A 16,181-nucleotide genomic window follows, 5' to 3' on the forward strand; every position below is an offset into this window, starting at 1 on the left:
ATGAAGAAAATAAATTGGCCTCTCTTTTTTTCCCCCATTTTCAACCAGCATCTATTACTCAAACTCTTCTGGTAAAAATAGTAATAAGAGAGAAGTGCTGGAAGTCCAGTAATATAAAAGGTCATATTGATTTACCTTATTGCAAAGATGACAATTTAATAGTTCTCGCTGGCATCATACACAAGTGAACAAGATATTTACTCACTAACAGCATGTCATACTGCTGTAGAGCAGCAGTGTTGATTCTGTTTCTGCTGGTTCATCACTGGCCAGCTGAAGCGGCACATTCACTTAAATAGTAATCACAGAGAGGGAGAAGGACTGCAGGGCTCCATACATCACAAGAGGACATGTATGAGGTCCAGAGAGATGGACCCATCACACGCTGGGAGAAAAATGGAAGATGGGTGGAGCAGATGGGAGTGTGAGTCAGCAGCAGGTTTGATAAGGCAGCAATTCAGGGCAGCAGTTTGATAAAATATAACAACATAAATGGACATGTCACTATCAAACATCCCCCCAGGGCCAGCTGATTGGATGAATTACAGTACAGGAGGGGAGGGGGCAAGGGGCGATAGATTTAGAGAACACATTTATAATTAGTTGAAGATTTACGGCGGGGCTGGTTAGATCTACCCCGAGAGCAGAGCAAACAGGCAATAAAATTAGCCCTGAGTGAGGAACTCTCAACTCCTACTGGACTCCTAGGCAACAAGGCCTGTGAAGCTCACATTCCCCAACTACTTTATTAAACAGCTAAGCCAAACAGCAAAATGGATCTTGATGCTTTCTTTGTTCGCTTTTGCAATTATCATATTTATTTTTGCACCTGCTTTCCTGCAACATAATAGAGGGGATCTATGTGACTTTCTCTCAATTAAGGGATGATTTAGATGAAATGTGTGTTTGATAAAATCAGAAAAATGTGGGTCGGCTACTTTCCTTAAATTCATTGTGCTCTGGTGGGAAAAAAGAGTGAATGCGACATGTACAGAGGCTAGAGTCCTCAGCAGTGGCCATGGTTAAATCCCAGCCTGTTCCCCTGTGCTGTGTGTCTCGACCGCAAGCAAATCAGATCAGTTTTTCATGTGCACGTCTCATGCAACAGATATGTTCTCATTTTAATCTCTGCAGCTGTCTGCACCAACTCCGTGCATCTCACATCCATAAATGTGAGGTTGATGCTTCGTAAAAGGGAAATGGAAATGTATTTTATCCATATTTTGTAACTGCTCTGGTTTGTAATCCCACAGTCTCTCCCTTCACTTTACCCAGCAGCTTGGAAACAAGGCACAGGAACTTCTTGAACTTCTTCTGCACCGTTTATTCGTGGGCAGACTGTAACCTTCACTGTACATTTACTGCCACTAGACAACTTCACTGCTAAACTTACATTACCAACGTCTGTCTTCCCAGAGCACAGCCAGCCACACTCACTCTTTTCCTTTCACTCTTTTGCTCGTCCAAACGCTGCCATGCTTATGCCACAATCATCAACTATGTTTATGTAAAAATAGATCAGGACTTTTCACACACATCGAAGGAAAACTGTGCACTAGTTTGGTTGCTCTTTTGCTGCTGATGCTTTGAGATACAAGGACAAGATGGAGCCTATAGAAAAAGGCTTTTCGTCATGTTTTTTTTGGATAAATGTTCACTTTTTGAAAAATGTTGAAACACTGAAAAAAATGAGAAGAAATGACTGTGATAATCCGTCTTATGATCTAGGTGTATTTATGACAGCTGTGAGTCCACATGTAATTTTGCTGAGTGAACCTGAAGATACAACAGGTGAAATGTGTTATTCACTCGAAATGAAATCACTGTACAGTTAGCTCACATCCTTATTGAATGTAGATGAATATATCCTTGGTGGTTTTGGGGGCTTAGCCAAACTTCATTTAAGAGTTTAAGCTGTCCCTCTCAATGTGACGTCTTGTTTACCTTTCTCTTCTTGAAGGCTTGCCGTGCCAGGTAGCCTTTGCAGGCAGATTGGAACAGGGTCAGATTACGCTTGGTCTGCTCATCCCTCTGTTCCTCCAGCTTAGCCAAGGTGCCAGCTCTGAAAAACAACTGAAACAAAACACAAACACACACACACAAACATAACATCAAATTAACTTATTAGCAGGGGATACAATTATTGAGAGATCATGTAATGCTTATTTTAGCCGAGGGGAAATTAGATTTAGAGGCCCCGATTTAGTGTGAAGCATGAGAGCAAAACAAAAACAGAACTGAGTTAAAAAGTAAATAAGTGCACCGAAGCATCAAATCAATAAGAAACGGTGTAATCCACGGACAAGTGAGTCTTATCTAAGTGAGAAAGCTGTGATTAAGTTATTATCTCAGACAATCAGCCTTGTCTGTATCTAATCTGGGCCAAAGGTAAAACACAGGTAAACAGCCAATAGTAAGCAGATCACGTCACGGCCTGTCTATACTTCAGAGGGATTAGGTGCTGTGAATGCATTCCAGATATGATGGCAGCAAGCTATTAAAATGGATGGATGATGACCCGTCTCCACCCAAGGTCTCTCTACACAAGTCCTGGTGCTTTATGAATTGCCAAATCCACATGTGATGTGTTAACAAAGCAGAAGCTGGAAATGATCAAGTAGTTTCAGTAGGGGAATCTGCAAACCGGTGAGGAGGAGCGACGCATTTAAAGGGATAGTTTGGATCATTTGATTTAGAGTTGTATGAGGTATGTCTTGATAGTCAGTGTATTAGCTATAACAGACAGTGCTCAGCACATCCCCAGTTTGGAGAAGCAAGCATGGATTTTAAGCAATGTACTGCTGTGGATAGGGTCAGCAACAAATTATGTTTTAGCAACTTAAAAAAAAGGTCCACCTAAAAAATCAATATCAGTTTATGTGTACACTATATTTAAAATATTTTCTCTGCTTTAATTTGCCGTCAGATGGCCTTTTCTGATTGGATACTGCCATTATTTAACTGTTTTTCTGTGTTTTAAAAGGACATTTAGGATTCTCCAAAGTCATTCAATAGCACAAACAAACTGACAGATTGAGGCAGCAGTAGACCAGCAACTTCTGTGGACTGCAAATCAAAGTGACTGATTTTCCCTTACGGAGTTTCGTTGATTTGAAGAGAGCAACACTTGATTTATATAACAGTGGTTTTCTGTCAGAAAAGGCTCTCTGATGGCAAAAGCAGTGGAAATATTATAAATATACTGTACACTTAAAGTGATATTGCTTTACGGCTCTCTCCAAACTAATCAAACTCTGTATGCGTCATTAGTCATTCTACCTCAGAGAACAAAGGAGTTTGTGGTTTTCCACTGCCTGTTAGTTTTGTGTTATTGTGTGACATAACTAGGCAGTGACAGACCAGCAACTTCTGTGTTCTGTGAGGTAAAATTACTGACTTCACCAATGGAATTTGGTTGGTTTGGAGTGAGCGATATTTGGCTTACAGTGGTTCCCAGTTAGAAAAGGCTGTCTGACAAGTGAGTGAAAATATTCTAAATATAGTGTACAATCAAGTGATACTGATTTGTACTTTTTCTAAGTGGCTAAAATACATTTTGTTGCTGGTCCTGTCCACAGCAGTCCATTGCTTATTTTCCATGCTGGTGCCCCTGTCTCTAAACCAGAGGAATGGAAACCAACATCTACTGCATATGTACTATCCCTTTAAATGCGTCACTCTTCCCTACTGGTTTGCAGATTGCCCCACTGAAGCTGCTCGAACATTTCCAGCTTCTGCTTTGTTGACACACCACATATGGATGTGGTAATTTTGGTGATGCGTGTGGTATCCTCTAAAACGTATATAGTGAAGTTGTTTTTAGACATGTGGCTATCTCAAATGATTTCATACTGTCGAGAGCTCTACCAGCTCCACTGCCACAGGGTTATTTGGGGCTGGTGTAATTGGCATGCAAGTGAGGCAGGTTGCTAGGAAGCCACTGGAATGCTTTGTGAATGGCCAACTGTGCTTGTCTACTTCTGAGCCCATTTCACACTCCAAAGTGTGGTGCCATGCGAAGCTGCCTCCAAACCATCCTCGTGTCATGTGTTTTAAAAGGACTCTGTAACAGCACACATATCTGGGAGCATAAGTTCCTCTGTTTTGTACATTATTGTTCTCTTTGATTTCCTTCTTGGCTGATGGCCACTTTTCCGGCTGATAGGATTAGACCTCAGTGTGCCAGGCAGTGTTTACTGTGATTACTTTACAACGGTCGTGGTGAAAAACAAAGAGGGCCATCAGTTGCGAGAATTTGCTCTAATGACCTGAAAAGAAAGAGGGAATTATGGTCACACAGTCGGGCAGAGTAGAGACATGCCTCTCGGGTATCCAGTGGCTAAAAGAGTGGAAGAAGGCTTGGCAACTCTCCAGAAATGGATGGAAAACAACCCTCAAAGAAGGACAGGTGTAATGAAAGACACACTCCCCCAGACAGTGTTATAAAAAAAAATACAGGGATAAAAAGAGCTATGTACTAAGAGGAGTGGAACTGGCAGTGATTCACAGTAAAGGTTTATTCAATCATTTTAAGGCTTTTGCATTTGTTTGAGACAAGGGTGTAGAATTGGGTAGGGATGATAGGGATATGTCCCTAGCAATAATTTTGATTTAAAAAAACTGTTAGTCAGCTTTAATTGATAAGACAAAGCACCTGTGCTAATTATAGATGCAAACTCACACTGGTTTGGTCTACTGCCTGCCTATAGCCACAGGTCTCTTTTAACTGCCAAAATATTTACTATATAAATTAACTGACTCACGACAAATCTTGTGATTTGTTGCCATCAGGGACAAAGACAGAAATTAATTATTCTGATACATGCTGTAATCTCAGTCAGCACTCCTCTGGCAGCAGCGGATCTCTGAGTCTCCCCTCGCACCTCAGACATGAGACCAGTGTTGGGCAAGTTACTAAAATTTAGTAATTAGTTACAGTTACTAGTTACTTCTCTCAAAATAAGTTAATTACTTTATCCATCAAGCATATAAAAGTAATTAGTTACAAGAGAAAGTAATTTTTGTGATACTTTTAAATGTCTGCTTCAGTTCTCTTAATTTATACATAGCTATATTGCTGTTATGTAACCATATTATTTTATTTTATAGTAGTTACATTATTTTAGTGTAGCTATATTAGCAATTTTATTTTAGTGTAGCTATAATGTAGTGAATCAACTCTGCCATCGTAGCTCCAACTGGTACGTGTTTATTTTCCCCATGAACCATGGCATAAAACACCACACATGATTTGAGATGTGGTGGCGCTACTCACCCTGCTCAGACCCATGTGGTAACTGCTCTTCTCCAAATCCAAGGACTCCAGTAGCTCCTCCACAGCCTGAGTAAAGGCACACATGTACACAAACATACACACACACACACACACACACACACACACACACACACACACACACACACACACACACACACGCTTAAGTCTTTCAACTGCTGGATCCAGTGGGAACTTCTACTGACACCGCAACACTTCAGTAGTCCACATTTCCCCTAAGTTGCCATGCTGAACTAATGGTACAGTGCAGTTTCTTCTCTTCTATCACATCCATTCCCGGCTGGATTTTGTTTTGAAAGTCAGTCGGCAAGCATGGGAAAAAGTCTGGCTCCTCCGAACCTCCCAACCCCAACCAAAAACCAATTACAACATGTCCCCATGAATCACGGCTTATTCTTCGTGACCCCCCTGGTGGTCTTGGCCCTAGTGTAGTTTTGAACACATATAAAGTCTATATAGAGGTACACCATCAGCCAGCCTGGAGCCTCTCCCTGTCTATCTACAACTCTGTGTATACTGTAGGTGTATTGTTGTCTCAGCCTCTTCTCTCTACTTGAACCTCCAGCCTGAAAGACCACATCTAGATTACACCAGGAGAGGTTTGCCACGAGCACTGAGGGGCTTTTGTTTGCCAGTGTTTCCACAGAAACACAGCTCTGGTACACAGACACAGGGGAAAAGAGCTTTTCTCTCCCTTAACCCCATTCTTTCACTCTCTCTCTCTCTTATTTCTCTCCAGAAACAAACTTTTGTATTCTTTTTCTCTCTACTCCACTTCAACCAGTTCCTCTCTTGCAGAGGACCAACGCACCAATGCACAGTACGCCCTCACTGATAGCTAACTTGTAAGAATAAAACTTCTTCTGAAGGTTTTTCCCCTCACAATTCATAAATATAAAACACTCTAAAGAGGTAAAGCATCAGTACTGTCAAAGCCAGGATTTCTCTTTTTTTCTCAGCCAAGGACCCCTGACAAGATAGGAGATATATCGGTGACCCAATCATGTATGTCCCCTGGAATAATTTAAAGCAGCCTATTTTTTATACTTTTACTTAGCTATGTGCAAGAACAACACAAGAGAAATGTATTAGAAAGATTTTAGACAAATATTTGCACCATGTCAACACAAAACATATATACACACACGTCAATAGAGCGTATTAGTCCATACATAAAATAAAATGCAGGATGTAATTTTTTTAAATAATATATAATAAAGAAATATGTGTATAAAATGTTTTGCGTAAATAAATAACGGCTGCTAAAAGTCTAATCACAAAAGAAATGCAGGAAATAATGAAGCCTTTTGTAGAATAACTAAATAATTTTCTTTATATCACAATAATTTAAATAAGTGATTCTGAAAACTTTTCACAGTCTGTCTGGAAAAATGCCACGGTCCACTGAGGGTCCCCAGACCCCGATTTGAGAACCACTAGTCAAAGCAACAGGAAAAACTCTTAGCAACTACATTTAGAAATAAAGGCGCTAACTAGACTCATGAAGGGTTCTTTGGCTTATCACCATTGGAGAACCCTTGTTGGTTCTTGGTAAAACCTTTTACAAAGGTTCCACTTGGAACCCATTCAGAGAGTTCTACTTAAAACCCAACATAAACACACAGAAAAATAAAGGTAGTAACTGGAACCAATAATGGTTCTTCTGAGTTATGCCACAGAAGAACCATTTTTAGTTCAACAAGGATCCTTTTGGGCCCCATCAAAAAATAGTTATTTGAGGCATCATTAATGATGCTCCAAAGAACTTTAGCAAAAATAGGTTCTTTAAGGGACCATTTTTGTGAAAGCTGAAAATAATTGGTCTTTTGAATGTTTTTAATGAAAATATTATGGACAGGTTGAATGACAAGCACATGAACATAGTTTTTGGCCTTTTGTTTACATTCCTTTCTGAAGGTAAATACCTCCAATAAAATGAAGATTTTATTACTTTAAAGAACCACACAAAGTATACAAAGAACCATGCCCTAAATAAACAGGTTCTCAAGTTGCAATAGCTCCTTGTAGAGCCAGAGAGCCTTTTGAGGAACCATTTAAAAATTATTATTTTTCTGATAGATGGGTTGTACGTAGAACTATCTGTGAAAGATTTCCACCCAAAACCCTCTATTAGGCTTTTTCCACCAATATGGGACCAGCCCCGTTCCGGTTAAAGGACCTAATTTTTGACTGTTCAGAGGAGTTCCAAAAAAATAAATGAATTTGTTTGGTATCTGAAACATATATTCCCAGTGGAAACCAAAGACAGCAGGTTTTCTTTGGGAATCAAAGTGTGCATGCTATAGTCTGCACCATCTGTTGATCACGATGGTTCCACTAAACACCGGTGGAAACGCCAGCTGGTTTACTGGACAGCACCAAGGATGAACCCTGTCTTCAAAAACCGATTCAGAAGTGAATGGTCCTGAATAGAACCTCAGCCCTTTTACAAGCCTTATTTCTAAGAGTGTAGTTTCTGATGCCCACATTACAAAAGATGATAAGTACGTCTACTTGAATAGTTGTTTTTAGGTTTGAATGCAGTAAAGCACTCTCTCAGCCACAATACTGCTCTGCCTCTTTAACAGGCATGATACTGATAAGGTTAAGTTGATTAGATCATTACAATGGCTCTGATGAATGAGGGTTTATTTCTCTGTCAGTTGGCTGCTGACAAATCAGGGGCAGATGTAATGAAGCTGCCTCCTCACAACATTAATCTTCACTGAGCTCGGGCACAGGCGGAGCTCTACATTCCCCTCTCTCGTTGATTGACTCACTCTCTTCTCGTCCTTCACAATGTAATTCCTCCCATGCTTCTTGGTGAGGTGCGGTGCCAGCACATCAAAGCGTCGTCGGAACTCGGAGAACACCATGTGATCGGGGTAACCTGTGAAGGTCAGAATTGAATAATAACATTATATTCTGTGTAACAGATATTTTGGGAGGGATCATATTTGAAAGGGTGTGCATAAGACTGTCATTACACTGTCACAAGCATGTCATGACACCTGTCATGAACAAAAGGAGTCTTTATGAATGAATTAATTACTGTTGTCACTAAGTGTCATTTAGTCAGTTATGTCATTTTAATGCAAAGTTGACATAGTTTAAGATATATTTGCTTTGACAACATGATAATAATAAAGACAATAATGTCTTTATTATGACAACTTTACATTAACCACAACAGTTTAGCTCTCTCACTGTCATATGTGGTTGGTTTTGGCTGTCATGAGATCATTATGAGTCATGAATATTTTCCTTGACCTCAAGTAAAGTGGCACATTTTGGACTTGTCAGAAAGATGTCATTCAGTTTTATTCCACTGTCAAATGTTTTTGAAATAATTTCATGAATAATTTCCTGAGCTTCAACTAAAGTGGTACCACTTGGACCTGCCGTAAAGATGTCATTAAGTTTTATTACTTTGTCAATGCTTTTGTAACAGTGTCATGAATCATTTCCCGGACCTCAACTTAAGTGCTACAATTTAGACTTGTCATTAAGATGTCATTAAATGTAATAAGGCCAGTCTGACAACACTGCATTCCCTGATGGACAGATAGCAGTTAGCCAGATAATAGTGTCTGCTGCTATATGTAGCTGCCATTAGCTAGTTAGTTTGTGGAGTTAGACACCTAATTAGCTGACTCAGCCCCACATACATGACAGTTTAATGTAATGTTAAAACATAAAGCTAAACTGTTTCTTCAAGTCTGATAATTAACACAATGCCATGTTATGTTATGTTATTTGAATGTCAAGTTGGCATAACAAAGGCATCTCAAACAACTCTGCATTAAAACTGACCCTTAATGACAGCAGTCACAAACATAAAGACTAATTCATGTTCATGACAGGTGTTATGACATGGTTATGACAGTCTCATGCACGTCACTTAAATAAAGTGTTACCTATTCCTATTTCAAATGCATTTGGACAAGGAGGTTGGGGTTTCTATTCCTTTCCTCGGCATGTGATTTAAGCAGCTGCCTCACCTTGCCTGTAGATCCTGAGAGCATCGAGCAGCTTGGAGCCACGCAGCTGAGCGCGGAGCAAGGCTACATCTAGCTGCATTAAGCCAGGATCTCCAGCCTCCCCTTGGGTCTCACATTCCCCTCCTTTGAACAGGGATCCACTCAGAGCCTTGAGGGCATCTGCCTTGGGCAATATGCAGTGAACAAAGTGAATCCTGGACCTCCGCACCATATCAAGGAGAGCATCCTGGAAAAAGAGAGCAGGGTAAGGAACACTGCTAGGAACAGTCCAACAGCCAGTGCAATATCTTACACTACATGAAATCAGTAGTTTGACTTATTTACTGGACTGGAAAGCAGATAATAAAAAAATCTGCTAAAAAAGAAATCATGTGTTTCAGGTTGCAAGTGGTAAAAACATAAATATTGAACAAAATCTGATAAATCATTATGTCACCGACTCCTGATTGACCTCCAGCTGAAAAGACAATGCATAGAGACAGAGCAGAGGGAGATGGGGCCATGTTTTGAGATAGAACAACATATTTGATAACCAATTAGCTAATGTTAGCATTCAACCACTTCCTAGCTACCGTTAGAGAGTTACATGATACAATAGAAAAGGCGTGAATTAATTCTTCCTTCGATATTGCAGAATCAATTTACGCCTTTCCTATTGTATCTCTCAAATGGCAATGTTAGCTAAGAGGTGGTTAATGCTAACATTAGCTGTTGTCTAATGGTAGCCAATGGGTTATCATTTATGTTGTTTTACCTTCTCTGTCCATTTTCTTTTCAGTTGATGATCAATCTGGTGTCGGTGACATAATGATTTGTAGGATTTGTGTGTTTATACGACTTACAAACTCAAACAAAGCAGTACAACATTATCCTGTTGATAACAGCATTTAACCGTCCCATTGTGACATAAGAGGAAAATGGCCGCCACGTGAGTATGGTGAATATAAGGCTCAGTTTTGACCAATTTACAGTGGTGGAAATAACTAAGTACATTTACTAAGTACTGTCATTAAGTACAATTCTTTTCTTTACTTTCCTCGGGTGTTCCCATTTTATGCTACTCATACTTCCACTTCATTACATTTCAGAGAGAAATATTGTGCTTTTCCCAGATACTTTTAAGATGAAGATTTCACACAATGGACAATACAATAAGCTGTTAAAAGACAACACATTGTTAAACACTTAAACAGCTGTTTCACCCCTTTTTGGCTTCTGAAGTCTTGCAAAAAAGATGTGCAGTCTGGGCCAAATCTCAGGCGTCTATGTGTTGTTAACAGCTCCACCAAATAGTGATTTTTCCCACTAAACTACTCACATAGTTTCACTTCAGCAAATTATCAAATGATCCAATATCAAAGATTATATCTAGACAAATATAAGAGAAATGGTCCAAAGTCTCATTTTGTGTATCAGAGATTAGTTTTTTCTGCATTAATCATCTCACGACTAAACGACTAAAACAGTAACATGCTGCTTAAACATGGATGCATCAGTATTGACAATCTAATGATATCATATATAATAACATATGAGTCATAGGGGCCAAAACAAAACTACATTTGAACTACATTTTGCTGCTAATATTTATGTATATTTTATTTTTCATGCAGTACTTTTACATTGCTGTATTGATACTTTTAATTAAGTAAAGGATCTGAATACTTCTTACACCAGTGCCAATTTGTGATTAGGGATACACACATTTCAATGTTTATTTTATACCCTTACTCCTCTTGAGGTTGTGTTCTCTGCTTTAAGAAAGGACCATTCTTTTTTTCTTTTTTTGGCCGTTGATACTTTAATTTTTTAAGTACCACGGCTTGGAGAGCAGACAGTGCAGTATTCCTAGGATTTATTTTGTTGGATCAGTCCACACCTCACAGTTAACAGCCCTAACTATATCTTAATCATTTATTTGCCAGAACAATGCCATGTGCAGATATTGTAAAAAGCGAGAATATTAAAAATGGCATGGCACTGGACTTATAAAACATCATCAGTGAACATCCAATCAATCCAATAACGTTTTTGTGAGGCAGAAGAGAGTTGGAAGCAAAATAGTCGTGGAACTGTTCTCATAGTATATTAACACAGGGCCTAATATCATTTTCAAATCTATCTCTGGGAACAAGCCAATTACTGGCTTCCATCCCATCCATTTCCTTTAAAGCTGCATTAAGCAATTTGTGACTAGTATAAGGTCCAAACTATACAGCAATACAAATTCACAACTATGAGCCTGGATAGACTTTTCCCATCAACCTGTTAAAGGGTAATTCAAGTATTTTTAAACCTGGGCCCTGTTGTTGCATATTTTGTGGTCTAAATACTCACTCGGTACAAAAAGTTTTGGAAGCCAGAGATAGATCTTTTTTGTTAAATGCTGAAGAGAGCAATATAACGCTGTTGCTGGTTAAACAAAAATGATCTCACTCTTGAACAAAGGGGTCTAAATCTGTAGGAATCCTGTCCATAATGTTGTCAGACAGGTAGAACAACAATCTTACTCTGTCAGTGGCAAAAACAAACACTTTTGGTGGTGGTTTTCGTGGCAAAACTGCCCTCAAGGTTTATGTTGCAGTAATGGCAGTTCATTTCGTGGCTTCTTTCTGAGGCGATCTACTGGACCAATTCCAAAGCATTTTGTACCTTGTAGTCATTTATAGCCCCAAATATGCAAATAAAATAGCAAGTATATTTTCAGCTTCAGCAAACTGATCAGGAACCAATTAATAAAAACACATGGAGACAGGGATGTTGATTATCATTGTGCTTGGCAGTACAGGTGGACAAACATAAAAACAAATAGACTGATTAGTTCCACCCTCTCCTCTCACCACTTGAAGCTTTATCTGAATGCACAAGGACTTCTTCTTGATAGCAGCCACCCCTGTGGTGAAGGTCTTCCTCATGCTAGTGGCTCGTCGCAGGGACAGCTGGGAAACACCTTCGAGGCCTGCGATGGAGCCGGACAGAACGGTGGCTCCAGCCACTCGGCTCATGAACAATGAGCTGATGATCTTCCTGCAAGAGACACACTACGTCATCCTACAGATTTACAGTAAAAAAAAAACATCAAAGGAATACTTATGTGAAGATAAGACTCCTCCTGCATGTGTGTGTGTGTGTGTGTGTGTGTGAGGCTTACTTCTGGGAGTCCTGAAGGAGGTTTGTAGCGTTGGTAGAGGCAGGATTCTGCTTGGCGTAGTTGAGCCACCCACATGCGTTGTACTCCACCCAGTCAGTTCCGTGACTGTGGCCCAGCAGGAAGTGATTATCCTTTTCGCTCTTCAAGAGGAAAGTGTGACCTGATGTAAATGTAGGAGGTAGTGTGAGATTCCCTGGCTCACAGTACATACATAGCAGTGAGATGACAAAAATGAACAGTATCCTTTGGGAGTTCAGAAAAATGTTGATACAGTCTGCATGAAGGGTTTGAGGCGAGCTGACTCATCTTCTGGCATGTACAGTCTGTCATAAACCTGGTCTGGGGGCATATTTTATAGGAATATTAAAGGAATACTACAGGCAGCCATGTATATATATGATCCTCTGTCTTCCATGACTAAAAGTTGCTACTTGCCACTTTGATCATGAAGGTGACTCTACTCTATATAGGCTAAAATATATTGTAGAATTAGTATTACTGACAGAAAAAGGCGCAATTACAAATCTGATACTTCGGCACATCAGAGCGCACCATGGATTTATCAATACACATTACAGATAGGCTACTGATATTTCAGAACCATGGTCGGGACCACAGATTCCACACTTACACAAACCTAAGTCTTTGGCTGTTGCTTTGGACTTTTTTGATTCTTATTGTGGGTTCAAGTCTGAGCTTATGTGTGTGTGTGTATTCTGCTTGCCTTTACTCTCGCCCTCAGCAGGTCCATAGTAGCTAAAGAGACGTCCCAACAGTGTTTCCTCTGATCCCTCAGGCTGCAGCGCCTCCTCCTCCATCAGCCACAACAGGCCCCGTGCCTCATCTGTTCGCACTGTCCGCACCTGTCAGTTAAACACACGAACACACACATGCACAATGCGATCCTAGTGTGAACACAAACCTTCTGTTTTACCTGCAGTTCTCCAGGAACATTAGCACATAAGTTGAAAAGACAGTCTCACCAAAATTAACTGATGACTGCCCTGAATTTATCTTTACTTGACCCTCTTCATTAAGATGTCTGCCTCAGAAAAGATTCTGTTCAACCAACAGTCCCATATATATGAATAACAAACCACCTTGCCACAAGGACATTTAGCTTGCTTTAGCTATTTAATGGGAACACATTGATGAATCAGAGGATATTTCAGCATTTATTCTTCATCCACCTCCTGGGTACATAAAAAAAAACAAGATAATGCTACTTTAGAAAGATTCTGAGAAGTGCTGGCCTATATAGTGTTTGTTTCCCTTAATATTCTCTCAGTAGTGTGCTGCACTGTATGTTTTCCCGGTATAAGCCGGTTGTGACAGGCCTGATAGTAAGACTAGTATCAGAAATTAAAGTTTCAAAAGCATTTTGGGTCCCTGCACCCTCCAGCAGTTGCTGCGATAATGGCATCATCAATTTAGCTTTTCCGTCTAATCGAAATAGAAACAGAAAGGGAGTTCATGAATATGGAGAGTGGCAGGGGATAAGGTATTAAAAAGTAATACAATTAGTATTACAATTAGTGTGAACACAGAGAAGAAAATAAAAGCCACTCTAGCATCGGTGATCATGGAGTGGAAGTGCGTGGGGAAAGGTTTTTGTTGTATCCTTGCATGGCACCAACAGGTAAATGAGACTTCACTGGATTAAAAAAGAGTTTGCTTTTCACTCAAACTTTCACCAGGTTCCAGAATACTAAAGCTACAGTACAAAAATGTGCACTATAATTCAACATACTTTTGTTTAAATAAACAGTAGAATGTATCTATTCGTAGGACTTAACTTCCAGAAAGTCTCATTGCCGGCTAAAGACGCATAACTGTGGTAACCATTGCCAACAATGAACTAATTAAAAATATATATTCCTAGCAAAGGGAAATCTTATTCACATTTAAACTGAAGGATTATTGGCACCAGAGCTGCCTTGGTCGCTGTCAGCCTTTGTCTGTTATGTTGTTGTTGTTGTCACACTACTGTATTGCATTGTGGGATATTAAAGCCAGGATAGTGCCCAGTGCTTGCATACTGTAATATACCCTTGGAAACAGTGTGCACCTCACATAATATTAGTCTCATACTATGGTTTTAGACATACTAAAAACGTTGCACACTGTTTTAGAATACTACATAGCATGTTAGCATGGAATTTTGTATGCAGCCTAGTTGTCTTAATTTTCACCTTTCCACTTTTAGCTAGCATACCAACCAATGGCAACAACTAACAGTAGTGTTCGCTGACGGTCAGCTGACTCATTTCATAATACTGCAGAGATACTGTGTATAGTACCACAGAAATTTTAAAGTACTTTACCACAGGAAGTTTTATGTGAGGGTGCTATTTTAGCCCACTTAGCCCTCTGTTCTTTATCTCCCAAGTTAGCATTATTGTAAATTTCCAAAAATGTACATCTTTAGATTTCTCTACAGATGTACAGATTTCAGTTAAGTGCATGATATGTACATTTAAATTATAAGTGTCTCTCTCCTCACTCTCTGATGTATCCAGACGTATCCAGTATCCTTATCCTGAATCCTGTGTTTTCCTGAAAGTTACAGCAGCTAGCAATCAGCTAGCAATGGTTAGCAGGAAAAGTACAATTATCTTGAATGAATAACAGATTTCACTGTGTTTGAACATTGTTGAAAACATTATAACGTAATGTACGAACACATCTTAACAAAATACGTAACACAATTATTTGGCTGTTTGTGGACATTTTAATGCAGAAATGTTAAATATTACAACTTTAAGTGCCTACCATTGCTTTTTCTCCATTTTTGTATGTTTCATTCTATGTTTCTGTATGTTTTAATGATTAAACAAACAATGGTTACAAAGTTATTTGCTTTGCATAGATGACTAAAGTAGTGTGGGTTGCTAGGTAACAGACATTAAAGTTGATAACTGGTGTTGGATTGAGTAGTTACGATTTCTTAAAATGAGATAAAATAGGATTAAATTAAATTAATTTCTTCAAGTAAATTAGGATTTGTTTCTGTAATGTCAAATTGGGAAAAATCCTTAGACTCTTCCTATATTAAGACTTAAGACAGGAAGTTACTGTAATACAGAGTCCAAAGTTAAATGATGCATTCTTTTTCCAAACACATTCACCATGAGCCAGCATTGTTTTGTGGATGACAATGAGCTCTGCACTGAGGCAGGCAGCTTGGTTAGCATGGCTAATGTCTGAATCCACCCTGGGAGCGCAAAACCAAAAACTGTTTCTGCAGCTATCAGGAAGTTACACTGGAGACATCCTTATCAGCAGTGCACACTACACTGACTTCAAATGCAACACACGGTATCAGTTTGGAGGAGACATATGACAACTGCGGCTACTAAGGCTGTTTGTGATAACGGACATCTGAGCTACAACAGGAGAAAAGTAATATCTGCAAGTGAAAAAACATCTTTGATCAAAATGTCTGTTCATTATAAGCAGCTGAACTTTAGAGTTGACTTTAGAAATGACTTTGAAGAATCAGTGTTTTCTTTCCCTTTGGTTTTTAGTGTGATGTACTACGGTTCACTGCCGCTTATGACATTCCCATTAGAGCGTGGACCCTTTAAAAAGTAAAGCACTCAAACTAAACACATTGGAATTATACCAAAGTGATCTATGACTCTCTAAACTCTGCCATTTCTGTTTCCATGGTGCAGATCACAGGCTGCAAAGGCCAAACATCGATTTTCTTTCTTGAAGTCAATTCTCTAACCTT

The 16,181-nt window shown here is 39.4% G+C and overlaps 1 protein-coding gene across 5 annotated transcripts in view; it reads right to left on the reverse strand.

Annotated features, from left to right (window-relative positions):
- LOC146318758 (unconventional myosin-XVIIIa-like) overlaps positions 1-16,181 on the reverse strand; it is a 100,256-nt gene that overhangs the window by 42,925 nt on the left and 41,150 nt on the right. For all 5 annotated transcript variants that reach the window (XM_084730893.1, XM_084730891.1, XM_084730892.1 and 2 more), the window contains 7 exons: positions 13,170-13,308; positions 12,446-12,605; positions 12,135-12,321; positions 9,295-9,520; positions 8,074-8,183; positions 5,276-5,341; positions 1,945-2,073 (listed from right to left, as the gene is read on the reverse strand). In XM_084730893.1, the coding sequence (XP_084587019.1) occupies positions 1,945-2,073; positions 5,276-5,341; positions 8,074-8,183; positions 9,295-9,520; positions 12,135-12,321; positions 12,446-12,605; positions 13,170-13,308 (1,017 nt within the window). The remainder of the gene's footprint in view (positions 1-1,944; positions 2,074-5,275; positions 5,342-8,073; positions 8,184-9,294; positions 9,521-12,134; positions 12,322-12,445; positions 12,606-13,169; positions 13,309-16,181) is intronic.

This window comes from Lutjanus erythropterus, chromosome 11, assembly GCF_056507025.1.
Source record: "Lutjanus erythropterus isolate fLutEry1 chromosome 11, fLutEry1.hap2, whole genome shotgun sequence".
Lineage (NCBI taxonomy): Eukaryota > Metazoa > Chordata > Actinopteri > Lutjaniformes > Lutjanidae > Lutjanus > Lutjanus erythropterus.